The sequence below is a fragment of the Bufo bufo genome, chromosome 2 (assembly GCF_905171765.1).
Source record: "Bufo bufo chromosome 2, aBufBuf1.1, whole genome shotgun sequence".
Taxonomy (NCBI): Eukaryota; Metazoa; Chordata; class Amphibia; order Anura; family Bufonidae; genus Bufo; species Bufo bufo.
The window spans coordinates 793938014-793954326 of NC_053390.1; the positions used below are offsets into that span (position 1 = coordinate 793938014).

General features: G+C 46.4%; 1 protein-coding gene and 1 long non-coding RNA gene across 3 annotated transcripts in view; both read right to left on the reverse strand.

The window, feature by feature from the left end:
- POLR1A (RNA polymerase I subunit A) overlaps window positions 1–16313 on the reverse strand; it is a 100259-nt gene that overhangs the window by 34052 nt on the left and 49894 nt on the right. For both annotated transcript variants that reach the window (XM_040419257.1, XM_040419256.1), the window contains exons 25-26: window positions 9706–9873; window positions 9282–9417 (exon numbers count right to left, since the gene is read on the reverse strand). In XM_040419257.1, coding sequence (XP_040275191.1) covers window positions 9282–9417; window positions 9706–9873 — 304 coding nt within the window. The remainder of the gene's footprint in view (window positions 1–9281; window positions 9418–9705; window positions 9874–16313) is intronic.
- On the reverse strand, window positions 11140–15326 carry LOC120990443. The gene is made up of 3 exons (XR_005776416.1): window positions 15306–15326; window positions 12464–12474; window positions 11140–11407 (listed from the first exon to the last, which is right to left on the reverse strand). It is a non-coding gene; the product is annotated as an uncharacterized LOC120990443 (long non-coding RNA).

Consider the following 16313-nt stretch of genomic DNA (forward strand, 5'->3'; position numbering starts at 1 on the left):
CTTAGCCAGAGACAGACAAGCCATAGCAACTGCCTTTTAAGGGAGCAGTGGAAAGGGACAGAGGACATTAATGAAAGCTGTTATTATAAGGTAATTACAGATCTTTTGACAATCATTGACAGACTAACTCAGGTATACATGCCTAGCTCTAATAAACTAGCAAATAAAATAAAAAATATAAGACAGTTATCCTTTAAAGCAACATCCTCTATGGGAGAGTGCCTGATCAATAGGTTGTCTAGCCTGCTAGTTCCCTGGAAAGGTGCCTCTCTGACTGATCTCTGTATCGACACTGAGCTGTCCACCCTGACCTCGGACTGTTAATCAGATTTTTACGTACTCTGCCTGCCCTGACCAAGGCTTTATCTGATCCCTAAGCGCCCTGCACTGGTGTCTCTGACCCCCATGGCTCAGCAGTCAAGCAAACAGACTACTCCAGAAGGTAGCAGCCTGGTGGTTCGTTCCCTGCAGCGAAGTCCAGGGTGAAAACCAGGGGAACGCCAGGAAAACGCCCTTAATTAACACAGTGGCAGCACACTCGCTGAGTAGCAGCAGGGAGGAGAAGATCTAACACAGAGAGGAGGGACAGCAGAACTGTGAGCTGTCAGAATCAGCAGCACCAACAGCTAGGTGAAGGAGTTGCATACACTTTGTAACAGCAAAATGGTAGGAAATGTTTTTTTTTTTTATTATTTTTTTTATAAATAACTTAAGTTACTTAATTCTGAAATTAGCAAATTGTACAATAAAAAAATAAATAAAAAAAATCAGTGCAAAAAGATGTCTAAAACATTTTTGGCATCAAGAGGCCTCACAGTAGCAGATCCAAATAACTATTAATTATCATGTAGAGAATTCAAAGCACTGTGCCCAATCTTAGACCACCAAAGAAGGGGGGCTTTACACAAGACCAAAAGGAATCAAATATAAACCCCTTCTTCCACCCTTCGACTATCACACTCGCGTTTTTGGGGCGGATCTATCATGGATCTGTTACAATAATACAACCGCATGCATCCGTCATGAACGGATCCGTTTGTATTATCTTTAACAGAGCCATGACGGATCCGTCTTGAACACCATTGAAAGTCAATGGAGGACGGATCTGTTTTCTATTGTGCCAGATTGCGTCATAGAAAACGGATCCGTCCCCATTGACTTACATTGTGTGCCAGGACCGATACGTTTGGCGGAATGGAGATGGAACGGAGGCAAACTGATGCATTCTGAGCGGATCCTTTTCCATTCAGAATGCATTAGAATGCAAACTGTTTCGTTTTGGACCGTGTGTGAGAGCCCTGAACGGATCTAACAAGCAAAAACGCGAGTGTGAAAGTAGCCTAAGGATGGCGGCATTACCCTAGACCACCAGGGAATCAAACATGAATCACTTTTTCTACCCTAGACCAAGTAAAGGAAGATTACCCTAGGCCACCAGGGAACCAAAAATTTAGCCCCAACCTTTTACACTAGATGCAAGAGAATCAAATATTAACCCTATCTTCTACTCTTGACTGCAGAGGATGGGGATGTTACACTAGAACACCAGGGAATCAGAAATTAACACCCCCCCCCCTCTCAAATTTACACCCCAAAAGAGCCCAGCCAAATATTTACCCCCTCTTCTACCCTAGACTGCAGAGCCTTATCGTAGACCAGCAAGGAATCCAATATTAACCCCTTTTTCTACCCGAGAAAGAAATAAAGGAAGATTACGCCACTAGAATATTATCCATCCTATAGATTAGATCACCAAGGAAAAGGTCATTTTCTTAGGCCATAAACAAAAAAGTGTGTGATAAAGTTGTGCGCAACTTACAGAAAAGCTATCGGAGATAAGATAATGAGCCTCACTTCTCTATTCATCTCATTGCGGAATGTGAACAGCAATCAATGCTTTTATAAAATATCTCATATTGGAAAAATGGGGCAGATAACTTGAGATGAACAGAAGGATCCCTATTCTCGCTCTACCTGGGCTTGCTGTACTAAGTGGGCTTGTGAATAAGTGGAGTTTAAACCCTTCAGGACCCTGCCATTTTTCACCTTAAGGACCCTGACATTTTTCACCTTAAGGACCCTGCCATTTTTCACCTTAAGGACCAGGCCATTTTTAGCAAATCTGACGTGTCACTTTATGTGGTAGTAACTTTAAAACGCTTTTACTTATCAGGGCCATTCTGAGACAGTTTTCTCGTCACACATTGTACTTCATGACAGTGGTAAATTTGAGTCAAAATATTTCATTTTTATTTATTAAAAAATACAAAATTTACCCAAAATTTTGAAAAATTCGCAATTTTCAAAATTTCTATTTCTCTGCTTTTAAAACAGATAGTGATAACTCCTAAAATAGTTATTACTTTACATTTTCCATTTGTCTACTTCATGCTTGGATCATTTTGTAAATGACTTTTTTGGGGACGTTAGAAGGCTTAGAAGTTTAGAAGCAAATCTTGAAATTTTTCAGAAAAATTTCCAAAACCCACTTTTTAAAGGACCAGCTCAGGTCTGAAGTCACTTTGTGAGGCTTACATAATAGAAACCACCCGAAAATGGCCCCATTTTAGAAACTAAACCCCTCAAGGTATTTATAACTGAATTTACAAACTTTTTTTTCAAAACGTTTTAATCAATTTTTACAGTAACAAAGCAAGGGTTAATAGCCAAACAATACTCAATATTTATTACCCTGATTCTGTAGTTTACAGAAACACCCCATATGTGATCGTAAACTGCTGTACGGGCACACGGCAGGGTGCAGAAGGAAAGAAATGCCATGTGGTTTTTGAAAGGCAGATTTCACTGGGATAATTTTAAGTTGCCATGTCACATTTGAAGACCCACTGATGCACCCCTAGAGTAGAAACTCCAAAAAAAAGACCCCATTTTGGAAACTACGGGATAAGGTGGCAGTTTTGTTGGTACTATTTTAGGGTACATACGATTTTTGGTTGCTCTATATTACACTTTTTGTGAGGCAAGGTAACAAAAAATAGTTTTGGCACCTTTTTATTTTTTGTTATATACAATGTTCATCTGACAGGTTAGATCATGTGGTATTTTTATAGAGCAGGTTGTTACAGACGCGACAATACCAAATATGACAAAGCATTTTTGAAAAAAAAAGATTTTTTTGTGTCTCCATAGTCTGAGAGCCATAGTTTTTTTATTTATTGGGCGATTGTCTTAGGTAGGGTCTCACTTCTTGCGGGATGAGATGATGGTTTGATTGGTACTATTTTGGGGTGTGTATGACTTTTTAATCGCTTAGTATTGCAATTTTTGTGATGTAAGGTGACAAAAAAAAAAAATGGCTTTTTTGACACCGTTTTTATTTTATCTTTTTTACGGTGTTCATCTGAAGGGTTAGGTCATGTGGTATTTTTATAGAGCAGGTTGTTACGGATGCGGCGATACCTAATATGTTAACTTTATATATATATATTTTTTTACATTTAACACAATGAGGAAAGTAGGGAGAAGACTGGGCAGAACTGTACACCGATGAAAAATAGAACTGCTGGTAACAAGAACCTGTTACTTACAAACATCAACCAAAGTAACCCAATCGCCATGTAAACATGTGCTCCATGAACAATGCTACTAAGTGTGTGTCCTGTGCAATGTATGCGTGCCTTGAAGAGCCTTTCGAGGGTGAATACATTTGCACTAGATGCAATCATGTTGCATATTTGGAAGCCCAGATCTTGGATCTAAATTAGCAGCTTGAAATACAAAAAAACTGTAGAGAGGCTTAGACCTCACTGTGCAGGCGCTGACTGGGGTCAGTGAAATGGAGGTGGGAGGAGGAGGGCAAGATCATGACTATCAGGTCAGCAGGTGGGTTAATGTAGGAAGAAGGGGTAGAGGGAAAAGTGCCAGGGAGGCTAGTCCTGAGCTGGAACGCCCTAGTAAATATGCCCGTTTGGCTGATATTAGGGATGAAAGCCCAGGGCCAGCAACACTGCAGCCGGGCGTTTCTCCTAGAAACCAGGAGGATGACGGCTACAGGAAGGATGGGAAAAGGAGTGCAGCAAAGGTCAGACATGTTGCTGGTGGTAGGGGACTCTATTATTAGGAGGACAGACAGAGTCATCTGTCGCCCAGACCGTGAATGCCGAACAGTGTGTGGTCTTATAGGAGCTCGAGTCCGGTATATTGCGGACCCGATTGACAGATTGCTGGGTGGGGCTGGGGAAGACCCGGCGGTCATGGTACACATTGGCACCAATGACAAAGTCAGTGGGAGATGGAAGGTCCTTAAAAATGATTTTAGGGAACTAGAAGAGAAGCTCAAGTCCAGGACCTCCAAGGTAGTGTTTTCAGGAATTCTACCAGTGCCACGAGCATCACCAGAGAGACAACGGGAGCTTAGGGAGTTAAATAAGTGGCTCAGAAGCTGGTGCAGGAAGGAAGGGCCATTAAGAACTGGTCCGACTTCTCTGTCGGTTACAGGCTCTACAGTAGGGACGGGCTGCCCCTTAATGGGGAGGGTGCAACTGCCCTGAGGGGAAAAAAATGGTTAGACGGCTGGAGGAGCTTTTAAACTAGGATCTAGGGAGAGGATGGGGTGGGGGGGGGGGGGGGGGGGGGAGGGTCATACTAATAAGAGGGTAGCTAGTGTAGATAGAGAGTAGGATATAGGAGGGGACAGTGGGGATTTAGTGGGGGCTGGGGTTAGTGAGGCAAGTAGGGAGAAGACTGGGCAGAACTGTACACCGATGAAAAATAGAACTGCTGGTAACAAGAACCTGTTACATACAAACATCAACCAAGGTAACCCAAAAATCCAGGATATGGACTTTACAGGTAATAGTAATTTAAAATGTATTTTCACAAATGACAGAAATCTAACTAGCAGAATGGGGGAGCTGGAGGCTATGGTACTAGAAGAACACATAGATGTAGTTGGTGTGGCTGAGACATGGTTGGACTCTTCACATGACTGGGCCGTTAATATTGAGGGTTTTACACTATTTAGGAAAGACAAGGTCAATAGAAAAGGTGGTGGCGTGTGCCTGTATGTGAGGAGTGATCTGAAGACAAGTGTGAAAGAGGCAATTGTGGGTGCGGATGGTGAGTATGTGGAAACCTTATGGGTAGAAGTTCAAAAGGGATATAAACACTGAAAAAATAATAATTGCTGTAATCTATAGACCCCTAACATCACAGAGGAGATAGAAGCTCAACTGTATAACCAAATAGAGCGGGCGGCACAGGCTGGAACAGTGGTCATAATGGGAGATTTTTAACTTCCCAGACATTGACTGGGGTCATGGTTCTGCCTCAACCGCAAAGGGGAGAAGATTCCTCAACTTTATGGGCCAGTTTGTAGAAGCCCCACTAGGGGCGATGCTCTGTTGGATCTGGTAATTTCGAATGATGCAGAGCTCGTTGGAAATGTTACTGTTCGAGAAACACTAGGTAATAGTGACCACAATATAATTATATTCCCCCTAAACTATAAGAAGCAAACTCTGTCAGGCAGAGCAAAGACACTGGATTTCAAAAAGGCTAATTTCCCTGGGTGGAGGGCAGCATTTCAGGGCATAGACTGGGAGCAGCTACTGTCACATAGTAATACAGAGGATAAATGGGAGAGCGTTAAATCCACATTGAGTAATTGCACTAAAAAATGTATTCCTTTAGGTAACAAGTATAAACGGATAAAATTAAACCCCCAATGGCTTACAGCTACTGTAAAAAGGGCAATAAATGACAAAAAAAGGGGTCAGCTGGAGCGTTTGAAGATTACAAAGGGCTTAATAATATCAATTATGTAACTATATGTAACTATGACCTCAATGGGCATGTCTTCCATGTAATATCCTAATCTATAATCTGGTTTATATGATTAATTAAACCCTTCCTTCCCGAGCCGCAGCCAGACGAATCAAACATCTTATCTGTTCCCAAGAGAATAAACAGCATTAGAGATAAAGCACCAAGACAAACACAAAGATTAATACGCTGCCCTGTTAAAGGGGCAGAGCCAGAAAAATTGGAGAAAAACAAAAACGTGGTCTTTCCTTATATCCCGGGCATTGCTTTTGTCGAGGGGTCACAAATGAAATCTACAATAAGTAGCATTACTGAACAGATATGGCCATCCTGGCTTATGCTCCGCTCTGAACATCTTTTCAGAGTTTACATAAAGATTAATCTACAGGATTTGGGGTTAACGTTCTCTGGTGAGCAGTGGACCACGGCCTTTTCCTGTCTAAAATAAAATATTAGATGTGCTTTGCACTATGAGTCCTTGATGAAGACCACACTAAGGTGGTACTATACGCCTGATCGCTTGAGTCATATCTCTCCCGATTTCTCATATTTATGCTGGCGGGGATGTGGCGGTAGAGGTACATTGTACCATATTTTGTGGTCTTGTCCGAGGCTGCGGGACATATGGAGGGCTACATTCTCTCTTGCCTCGGATTTACTGGGTCTCCAGCTCCCGCCATCTCCTTCATTGGCTCTCTTATGGATTGATTTGGTTAGGATACCATGTGAGGGGAGGGTGGTACTGGGACACCTTTTTCTTTCAACCAAATTGGCCATAGCAAAAAATTGGAAATCACGGCACGTTCCTAGCCTAACGGAGATCATCCGTAGGCTAAATTCTACTTATATATATATGAGCGTGCGTTGACGGGAGCTGGGGACGCAGCCGGGAGGTTCGAGAGGGAATGGGGCATATGGAGAGCCTCCCCGCTCGCCTTACCATCCTGACTGATATACTCAAAGCACACTCAACATATAGCTTGATGTCCTGTAGTATAAAAGTATATCTCTATAAAACCATACCTGTAAAAAATTATATCTCGGCAAATATTGTCTAATGATTGCACTGTATGTCTTATGTTTGTTTTATGTTTTTCTTTTAGTCCATTTTTGTTTGTTGCGTATTTTACTGCTGTATGGATTTCGGCTAAGTTGGTGCTGCCAATGTGGCTATGTATAGCGCTGACTGTGTAGCCGTTTGTCTTTTTTATGCATAACAATGTATGTCTTTTTTCTTAAAACTAATAAAAAATATTGATAAAGAAAGATTAATCTACAATAGAGTTGTTGCGATACCAAATTTTTGATTCGGTTTCGATACCATAAAAAAGTATTGCGATACTCTATACCATTCGATACCACGCGAAAAAATAAAACCAAAAAAGCCACGTGCATTCTGCATTTTAAAAAATGGCGAATCGCACAGTTTTATTTATTTTTTTCTATTCCGGCGTTCACCGCATAGATTTTTTTTAATATTTTAATAGTTTGGACTTTTCTGACGTGGTGATATGTAATAGGTTATTTATTGTTTATACATTTTATATGTGAAATTGGGAAAGGGGGTGAATAATACTTAATATTTGGTGGGGCTTTTTTTTTACTTTTTGTTTTTCCACACTTTTTATTTAATAAGTATTTCCCCCCTTAGGGGCCAGAACCTGGGATCTTTCATCCCTTGTCCTATTCACTCTGATAGATGTCTATCGGGGTGAATAGGACTTCACACTGTCCCTGCTGCTCTGTTACCATGGCAGCCAGGGCTTCAGTAGCGTCCTGGCTGCCATGGTAACAGATCGGAGCCCCAGGATTACACAGCTGGGGCTCCGATCAGAAGGTGCCACTGCACCACCAATGAGGAGGGGAGGGGAGAGGACCCTGTGGCCACTGCCACCAAGGATTTTAATAATGGGGGGGGGAGGGGGCACTGCGCCACCAATGATAATTACCCCTTAATACAGGAGGTGGGTACTGGCAGATCAGCGGCAGGTTAACCCCTCAGGTGCTCCATATGCTAATTACTATCGGAGCGATGGGGAGGAGACAGCAGCTTCTCTAGTGGGCGTTCCTTCTCACTGGCTGTAGCGCTGTCCAATCGCAGCGCAGGGAGAAGGAACACCCAGGAGAGAAGCTGATGTCTCCTCCCATCGCTCTGATAGTAATTAGCATGTGGAGCAGGAGAGGAGACAGAAATGGAGCACTGCGGGCGAACGGAGCGGCGCCCAGGAATAATGGTGAGTGCTGGGACATCGCTGGGCGCCGCTCTGTGTAGGAAAAGTCCTATCATTGGTGGCGCACTGCGCCCGCCCCTCCTCCGCCCATTGGTGGCAGCGGCAGCATGCAGCACAGGGGGAGGAGAAAACTGCTTCCTTCTCCCCTGTGCTGCTTGAGAGAACATGAGCGGGCCGACAGCAGCGCGCTCATGTTCAGGAGATACTAGACTGCGCAGCAGCGCAGGCTAGTATCTAAAAAATGGAAATCCCGGTATCGTATCGATTGGGTATCGACATTTCGATACCCGCAACAACCCTAATCTACAACAAAAAACGGTTGCGTAGCTTTGTAAATACTTGGTATATCTTACAGCCTCTTTGCAGTCCAGAGCTGAATTCACAATTCTGCAAGCTTCAGAGCTTAAATCTCCCAGCATACTGTGCTGGAAGAATGTCCGCAAAAGATCTTGCAAAGCATGTACGCCACGCCTAAGCATGGAATTCACAATTCTGCAAGCTTCAGAGCTTAAATCTCCCAGCATACTGTGCTGGAAGAATGTCCGCAAAAGATCTTGCAAAGCATGTACGCCACGCCTAAGCATGGAATTCACAATTCTGCAAGCTTTAGAGCTGAAATCCTCCAGCATTCCGTGCTGGAGGAATGTCCGCAACCGAGCTTGCTCTGGTGTTCTGCAAAGCATTTATGCCATGCCTAAGCTGCTGTCCCTGCAGCTGCTACGGTACTATTTATCCAGCTGCAGTTATGACATACCAGTCATGACCATTCCAACCAATCGCTGTCCACAGCGGTGTATTGTGCACCGATCAAGTGGTTATCGGCCCGTCCTCACTGCAGCAAGTTACACATGGGCCACTGCTGCGTTGGTGAACTTCATCTGGTGCAGAGACGTTCTTCTGTTGTTTAATGACCTTTCCTCTAGTCTATTTTTTCCAATCTTGGAAAATACAAAAAAAATCTGAGCAGAATTGTGAATGCAGCTCTTGTGGTATAATACTGGACCTGATGAAGGAGCATTTACGCATTCGTTGGGCGACACAGGATATGGTACTTATGACCTTCCAACACTGCACGTAGCAGAGACGAGTTAGTTTGGAAGCTCTTTGAGATTACATAGCTAGTCCATTGTGACTTATGCAGACGATCCAGCTTTGCTACATCCGTATATTGTAAGGCAACAGCATCCAGATATCTGCTGGTGGAACCGCGATGTAAGCACCAACGTACCGACACAACCCCGCCGTCAGCGACAGCGTTCTGCTTACCTCACCCAGACACACACGGGTCAGTTGCTTCTTCAGTTTTCTTACTCTTCTCGTAGCTTTCTTAGTGGGCAGGACGGGCACGCTCATCATGGGAGTTTTAATATTGGAGCTTGCAATCAATAAAATTTCTCTGAGTCTGAAACACAAATTTTTAAAAAAAAAAAAAAAGATACAACCTTAAAGTGACATCTATTAGGACGTACGGACGTAACCGTAAGGTGTCTTCTGCTCATCATCCTCCTATCTATAACCCAAAGTGGGAGCAGCACAAGATTCTTCGCATGGCTATTTGTAATACCGCATTTTACCTGTAGTGGCCGCTGCAGGGAAAGTGAGCAGCCGAGCTGCGTGGGGATCCCGCTGAGGGGAACGGGGAAATAAAACTAAAGGGCGAGCTGATTCCTGGAAGCATAAAGACACTTACCTGGGGATACCTAGAGTGACGTTCATCTCTCCTCTGCCTGCAAAGTGGAAGGTGTTCAGTGTCATCTGGGTGGAGGGTTCTCCGATGCTTTGAGCTGCAAGAAGGCCCACCGCATCCCCGGGGTCACACAGGGCTCTCTGCCATTTCAGCTGCAGCAAAGTCCTTAAACTGTAATAGTAAAGTAGTCATTTCAGGGACCTGTACTACAAAATGCAGAGCAAGGACTGGGCTTTCCTGTGAGATGTCCTGCATGCCAGGACGCCATGTCACCATATAGTCCCCCGCTGGTGCAGAGTGTATCCAGAAAGGAGCCTCTATACAGCATGTCAAAGCATAAGCACCCCAAGATGTTGTATGGAAGACAATGCATAAATGGTTACGCTCCATAGGGGGTACGTGTCTGATTGGTCCTAGTGGTCAGGCGTGTCCAATGCCGCACCGCGAGACCGCTGGACACACAGTATAGTGCTCTCCAGCAGGATCCACCAGTCCCACAGAGATGAATGGAGAGACAGTGTGATCTGTGCCCTGCTTCAAATGAGGCGGGAGATCATGACCAGCGAGGACGGCCCCCCCCCCCCCCCCCCCCCCCCCCCCCACTATCAGAACGTCTATTCATGGGAAATCCCTTTAAATACTATAACAGATGGAAGCAATGGGGGAGGCTTTAATCCCCCTTCCATTTCAATCCCCTTTTGATAGGCTGTCTATACAAGAGGAGGAAGTGGAAACCAAAACGGCGGGCAGCCATTTTAAATAGCTCACAGGGAATTACAATCTCTCCTAACCCACCCCCCCTCCGACCCGCACATATAAGCTTGGCACGGCTGAGCATGTATGTATACAGAATAGACAGAAGGGAGTAAGCCCATGCCACGCTCCTCTTCTTATCTCCCCAACAACTAAAGGATCAGGCATGCTTAAATCCAACAGTCTACTCCTTATGTCCCCTACCTCAGAGCCAGGAGCCCACATACAATTAGATGGTCAAAACTAAACAGGTTTGGCCGTCAATCTAATAGTATGACCAGCTTTAAGGTGGATTTAGACTGCCCGATCAGGAACGACTGATCCTGCGAATGGTCATTTCCGACAATCTGCCCATGTAAATGTGCCGCCAAATACTCATTCATCAGGTCATCCTGTCGTTCATGCAGGCACCACCAATCATGGCTTCTGGGCAGCAGATCGTTGTGGTCTAAACAGCGATCTGCTGCCCAGAAACAATCATTCTGTATGAGGGACGAGGGATCGGTAGAGCAGCGGTGTCCCTTCACGGAGCGAGCCAGCCGACTGTCAGGAAGGAAAGGCCGTAACGCTGTGTGGTGTAAACCCGCCTGTAGTTTGACAGTTGCGTAAAGCAGATCTACGGTGGATCTGTCGCCCCCATTAGTCTATCCAGTAAATGGCTCATCTAGCACTGTAGGGTTAGGCTACTTTCACACTTTGCGTTTTTTGCTAGATCCCGGCAGGGCTCAGGAAAAAACGCTTCCGTTACTGATAATACAACCCGTCTGCATCCGTCATGAACGGATCCGGTTGTATTATCTTTAACATTGCCAAGACGGATCAGTCATGAACTCCATTGAAATTTAATGGGGGAAGGATCCGTTTTCTATTGTGTCTGAGAAAACGGATCCGTCCCCATTGACTTACATTGCGTGTTAGAACGGATCCTTCTTGCTCCGCATCACATCGCGGACTGAAAAAAAAGGAGATTTTTGTATAACTTACCAGTAAAATCTCTTTCTCGCTCTTCATTGGGGGACACATGATCCGTGGGTATAGCTATGTCCTCTAGGAGGCGCTGACACTAGTAAAAGCTGTTATCTTCCCCCCCCCCTGGCGGCTATACCCCCTCCAGCCTGGAGAGAGAGCTTCAGTTTGTGAGAAGCAGTAGGAGAAGCAAGTAAACCAACGAAACAACGTGGAACACCAACCATGCCAAGAGGACCCAACGGGGTCCAAACCAGCAACAGCTACAACTGTGGCCGGACAACAATACTGGGTGGGTGCTGTGTCCCCCAATGAAGAGCGAGAAAGATTTTACTGGTAAGTTATACAAAAATCTCCTTTTCTCGCCATATTCATTGGGGGACACAGGAACAGTGGGACGTCCAAAAGCAGTCCACAGGGAGGGAAAAACCACAGACTCATGGAAGCAAGCGTCCCTGCAGGCATCTAGAAACTGCCATCTGCAAGACTATGCGGCCTAAGGCAGCGTCCGCCGATGCATAAGTATGCACCTGGCAAAATTTGTGAATGTGTGTAAGGAGGGCCAAGTAGCCGCCTTACACAACTGAGCAGCCGAAGCGCGATTCCTCCGCGCCCACCGCTTGGTGTAGAAGTCATGACACCGAAGGTCGGAACTCTGCCTCGGGCGCGGTATGCTTCAGCAATTGTAGATAGAATTCGGCGTGCGATTGCCATCTTGGAAGCCGCCAATACCCTTCGAGTACCCTTCGGAATGACAATAAGGGGGATCCGCACGGCGGAAGAGACCAGAGGCTGCTAAATAGATCTTCAGAGCTCTGACAACGTCCAATGGTGTAACTCTGTTTCCTTAGGGTGAAAGGAGAGGGGCACAGAGAGGGAAGGACGATTCGATTTCCTCGATAATATGGAAGTCAGAGACCCCTTTTTCGAAGAAAAGAAGAGCCAGGCCAGCGAAGCACCTTGACCCTACGAAGAACCAGGAAGAGTTCTATGCAGAGAACGCCGCCAGCCCAGACACCAGTCAGATGGAAGAGATAGCGACCAGAAAAATACCTTCCAGGACGGGAGATGAAGAAACTCTCCCACATAGAGGACTAAACTCATATCCCAAGGCTGTAATGGAGGACGGTACGGAGGAACCGTATGAGTTACTCCATAAAGAAGGTCCTCACAGGCCCCAGGAACCTGAGAGAGCTGGAAAGGATAGAAGGCGACGACGCCTGACTCTGCAAGAACTAAGACCAGACCAAGGTCCAACCCTGATTAAGGTCCGGAATAGATCCTGGACGATGCAAGTTCACGGATGACATCCGCCGAAAAAATCTCTTTGCATAGAATGGCGGTCTAATAGCCACTCCGGCAAACGAAGAAACCTAAAATGCTAATGGAAGACCGGACTCTAAAGGAAGGACATCTCTGAGTGGCAGTGACCAGGACGTCCCCTAGAAGGAGACAAGGTGTGCGTACTACGTGCAACGGCTAATCCCCAGGACGACTAGGACAGTCTGAATACCCTCCATCCTGATCTTCCGTAGAACTCTGGGTAGGAAGAGGAAGGGGGGAAAAACGCAAAGGAGGGAGAGGCTTTACCAAGGAATCAGGGCGTCCACGTCACAAGCTTCCAGATCACTGCTCGGGAGAGAACGGTGGGAAGCTTCCGAGAGTCTAGAAGCCATCAAGTCCCCGTCTGGGAGACTCCAATGCAGACAGGCCGCCTCGAACACCTTCAGCAGTCCAGGAATATAGAAGGGAGAGGCCGGCAGCCGCTTGTTCGAGGGGGAAGAAGAAATAGAAGGGTGTTCCGTACCAGGAATGGAACGTCTATCATCACGGCAAGACGTGACAGAAACCCCGCTCCGTCTGGTGTAGGGAATCTCTCAGTCTACCCCCGGAATGGGTGGGGAGAAGTAAGATCACCAGAGGGCTGACGTGACCTAGACATTAGAGATGTCTTAAGAGAGGAATATATTATACAGGTAACTCACCCCGGACCAACGTGAAGGATTCACCTGCAGAAGGGGAGATGTGGAGCGTGCCACATCCTACCAGCCGGGTCCGGAACTCTGGAATAGAAGGCCACTAAAGAATATCCCATGCAATGTAGATGTAGCCAGGTATTGAGTGGATGTACCAAAAAACTCCGCCTGCGGAGAGGCCAAGTAAGGGGAACCACAACTGTATCGCAAGCCCATACTCCAGCGGAGGAGGGGGCCATACCGCAGAGGCCACCAATCCAGATGTAGAAGAATCCGCCACCTGACGAAGGATCTGTGCAGTAAGAACCATAGTAAGTAGTGGTAACACAAATACCACTCTCTCAGAAGTAGCCAGCGCCTGCCCCGTCGGCGCAAACTAAAGGGAAGCCGTGAGGCCATCCGTAGGAGCCATGGCACCATACTGCCCCAGTTGAGAAGAGCTAGCTTAACACTGTACCTGAAAGGCTCTGAACAGGAGCAACAGGAAGCTAGCGTCAGGGTAGAACCCCCAGCTGAGGGGGACTGCAGAGTCAAGAACGCTCGGCTCGCTTAAACGTACTCCCCAGAACATGCGCAATGGCATATGAACTACGCAGTGATGAGGACAATGTCCTGACCGACTGGAACCGAGGAGACCCATGGAGAAGGGTGGTCTGTAGGACCCATAAATGTTGCTAGGCAATACCTCTGAGAGACAGAGGATGGCACAACCATGCCCCAAACCAGTACCGAAGATAAGAAGGATACCAAGTGGAAACAGCGACTGTATCCACAGGCGGCACCCATACACCACAGATGCAGAGCACCGTCATCCGCGGGTATAGACTGTTGCCACGCCCCAGAGAAGAAGCTAAGGCATCTAGCGCTGTGGCGTAGTTGAACAATAGTAAACTAAGATGCTCAGGTATTCCCCTGTAAGCGGAGAAAGGCTAATGCTGCCCCCTACCGAAGGGGGGGTGCATACATCCGGCACTAAAACCAGTGTAACTGTACTTAGTCCACCTACTGCAGGGGGCAGAACATAAGGCAAGTACTGTATCTGTAGTAGAGAGATTACACGTTTATGGAAGGCAATGCATATGGCGAATCCAGCACCCTGTGAGAGTGCAAGTACCCCTCCAAGGAAGGGGTAATGCCTACAGTAAACACTGTAACCGGTGATAATGCCAGAACGCCACATATGAAAGAGGCTAATGCATACGGTACGTACTGTACCCAGTGGAATGCAAAACCGTCCCCTAAGAAAGGGGAACGCCTACTGGCGTCACTGAACAGCGCTGTAGCAGTTAGTTCACCTATAATGCCTACGGTAAGGATTGTATGCAGCAGTCGCAAATACCCCGCCTGAAGGAGGGGGTAATGCAGACGACAAGGACTGCTGAATACCGTGGACGCAATCTTGAAGATTGCATCAGATTCGAGTGAGAGCCCGAATCACAATACCCCCCCCCCCCACCCCTCCCCTCGGCCCAGCTTGGTACCACACAGACAGGGAGGGGGGGGAGGGGGGCTGCGGTGACGAGGCTGCCTGTAGGGGGGCCATTATGAACGCACATCTACCTCGTCCTCTTTAGTTGTTTGTTTAGAAAACTAGGATGCCAAAACGATAAGTGGGCAAGAGGCAGGAAGGGGTTAACAGTGTTACCTTGCAGGCACCTTGTACTGAGAAACCTCAGAATATCTGGAGCTGGCCGCAGGAGGTGGCTGACCAGAAGGGGTTAAGCTGCCCAGAGCAGGGAGGTCTTGCCTCCTATTGACACTAGAAAAAACTGAAGCTCCCTCTCCAGGCTGGAGGGGGTATAGCTGCCGGGGGAGGAGCTAACAGCTTTTACTAGTGTCAGCGCCTCCTAGAGGACATAGCTACACCCACGGTCTCTGTGTCCCCCAATGAATATGGGCGAGAAACACTGCTTGCAGCGTTATTCTTTCCGTGAAGGGAGCGCAACCAAAAAGCCGGAATGCATTCTGGTGCGCTCCATTTTGTTCAGTTCAGTTTTGTCTCCAATGACAATGAACGGGGACAAAACGGAAGCTTTATTGTGAATACATCTGAAACGCATACCGCTGCCATCATCCGTCAACACCTCTCAACTGTTACACGGTCTTATTCATGACGGATGATGGCAGCGGTATGCTCTGGAAGGCGTTTCAGATGTATTCCTTTTAACCCTTCAGTGCTAGGCGAGTCGTTTACTGGATTTCACACGCGACCGGAGCGGAGGTCTCATATTACTGGAGAAGCTGGCGCGAGTTTTCTTTTTTGTCTACTGCTTTACTAAATATATGTATTCCATAATATAGCAATTCTGCAGTAGCACATTGAGCTGCTCCTCTGTTATTCCTCCTGGAAACATACACAAACACACCGACAAGTGGGTGTTACTAGTCAGTTCTGCTAACAAGCGTATCACGGAGAAGGCTAGCCTGAGGGAATGAGAGGGGACCAATCATAGCCATCAGAAACATAGATTTCTCCAAATTACAACAACTACTAAAAAATAAAATAAAAAAAAAGACATAAAAATAAAGAAGAAAATAGGAATTTACGGCACCAACTGCATATGTAAAATGACCCAACAGGTCTGTTAGTGCCCATCTGGTGGTAAAGATCGGGAACAGGACATCAATAATATCTGATCGGTGAGGGTTCCGACAACTGATCTGCCACTGATCAGCTGTTTGTCGAGGCCACGGCTCTGAGATGAGCCCTGCAGCCTCCTCACAGCGCCGTACATTGTATAGTGGTCGTGCTTGGTACTGCAGCTCAGGCTCATTCACTTGAATTAGGACTGAACTGCACATAGGCCACGTGACCGACAAACGTGACGTCACCGACCTAGGAAGAGGCTGCAGCGCTCACCACAGCATCATGGCCGCTTCAAACAGCTGATCGGCAGGGGCAAATTAATAATTAAA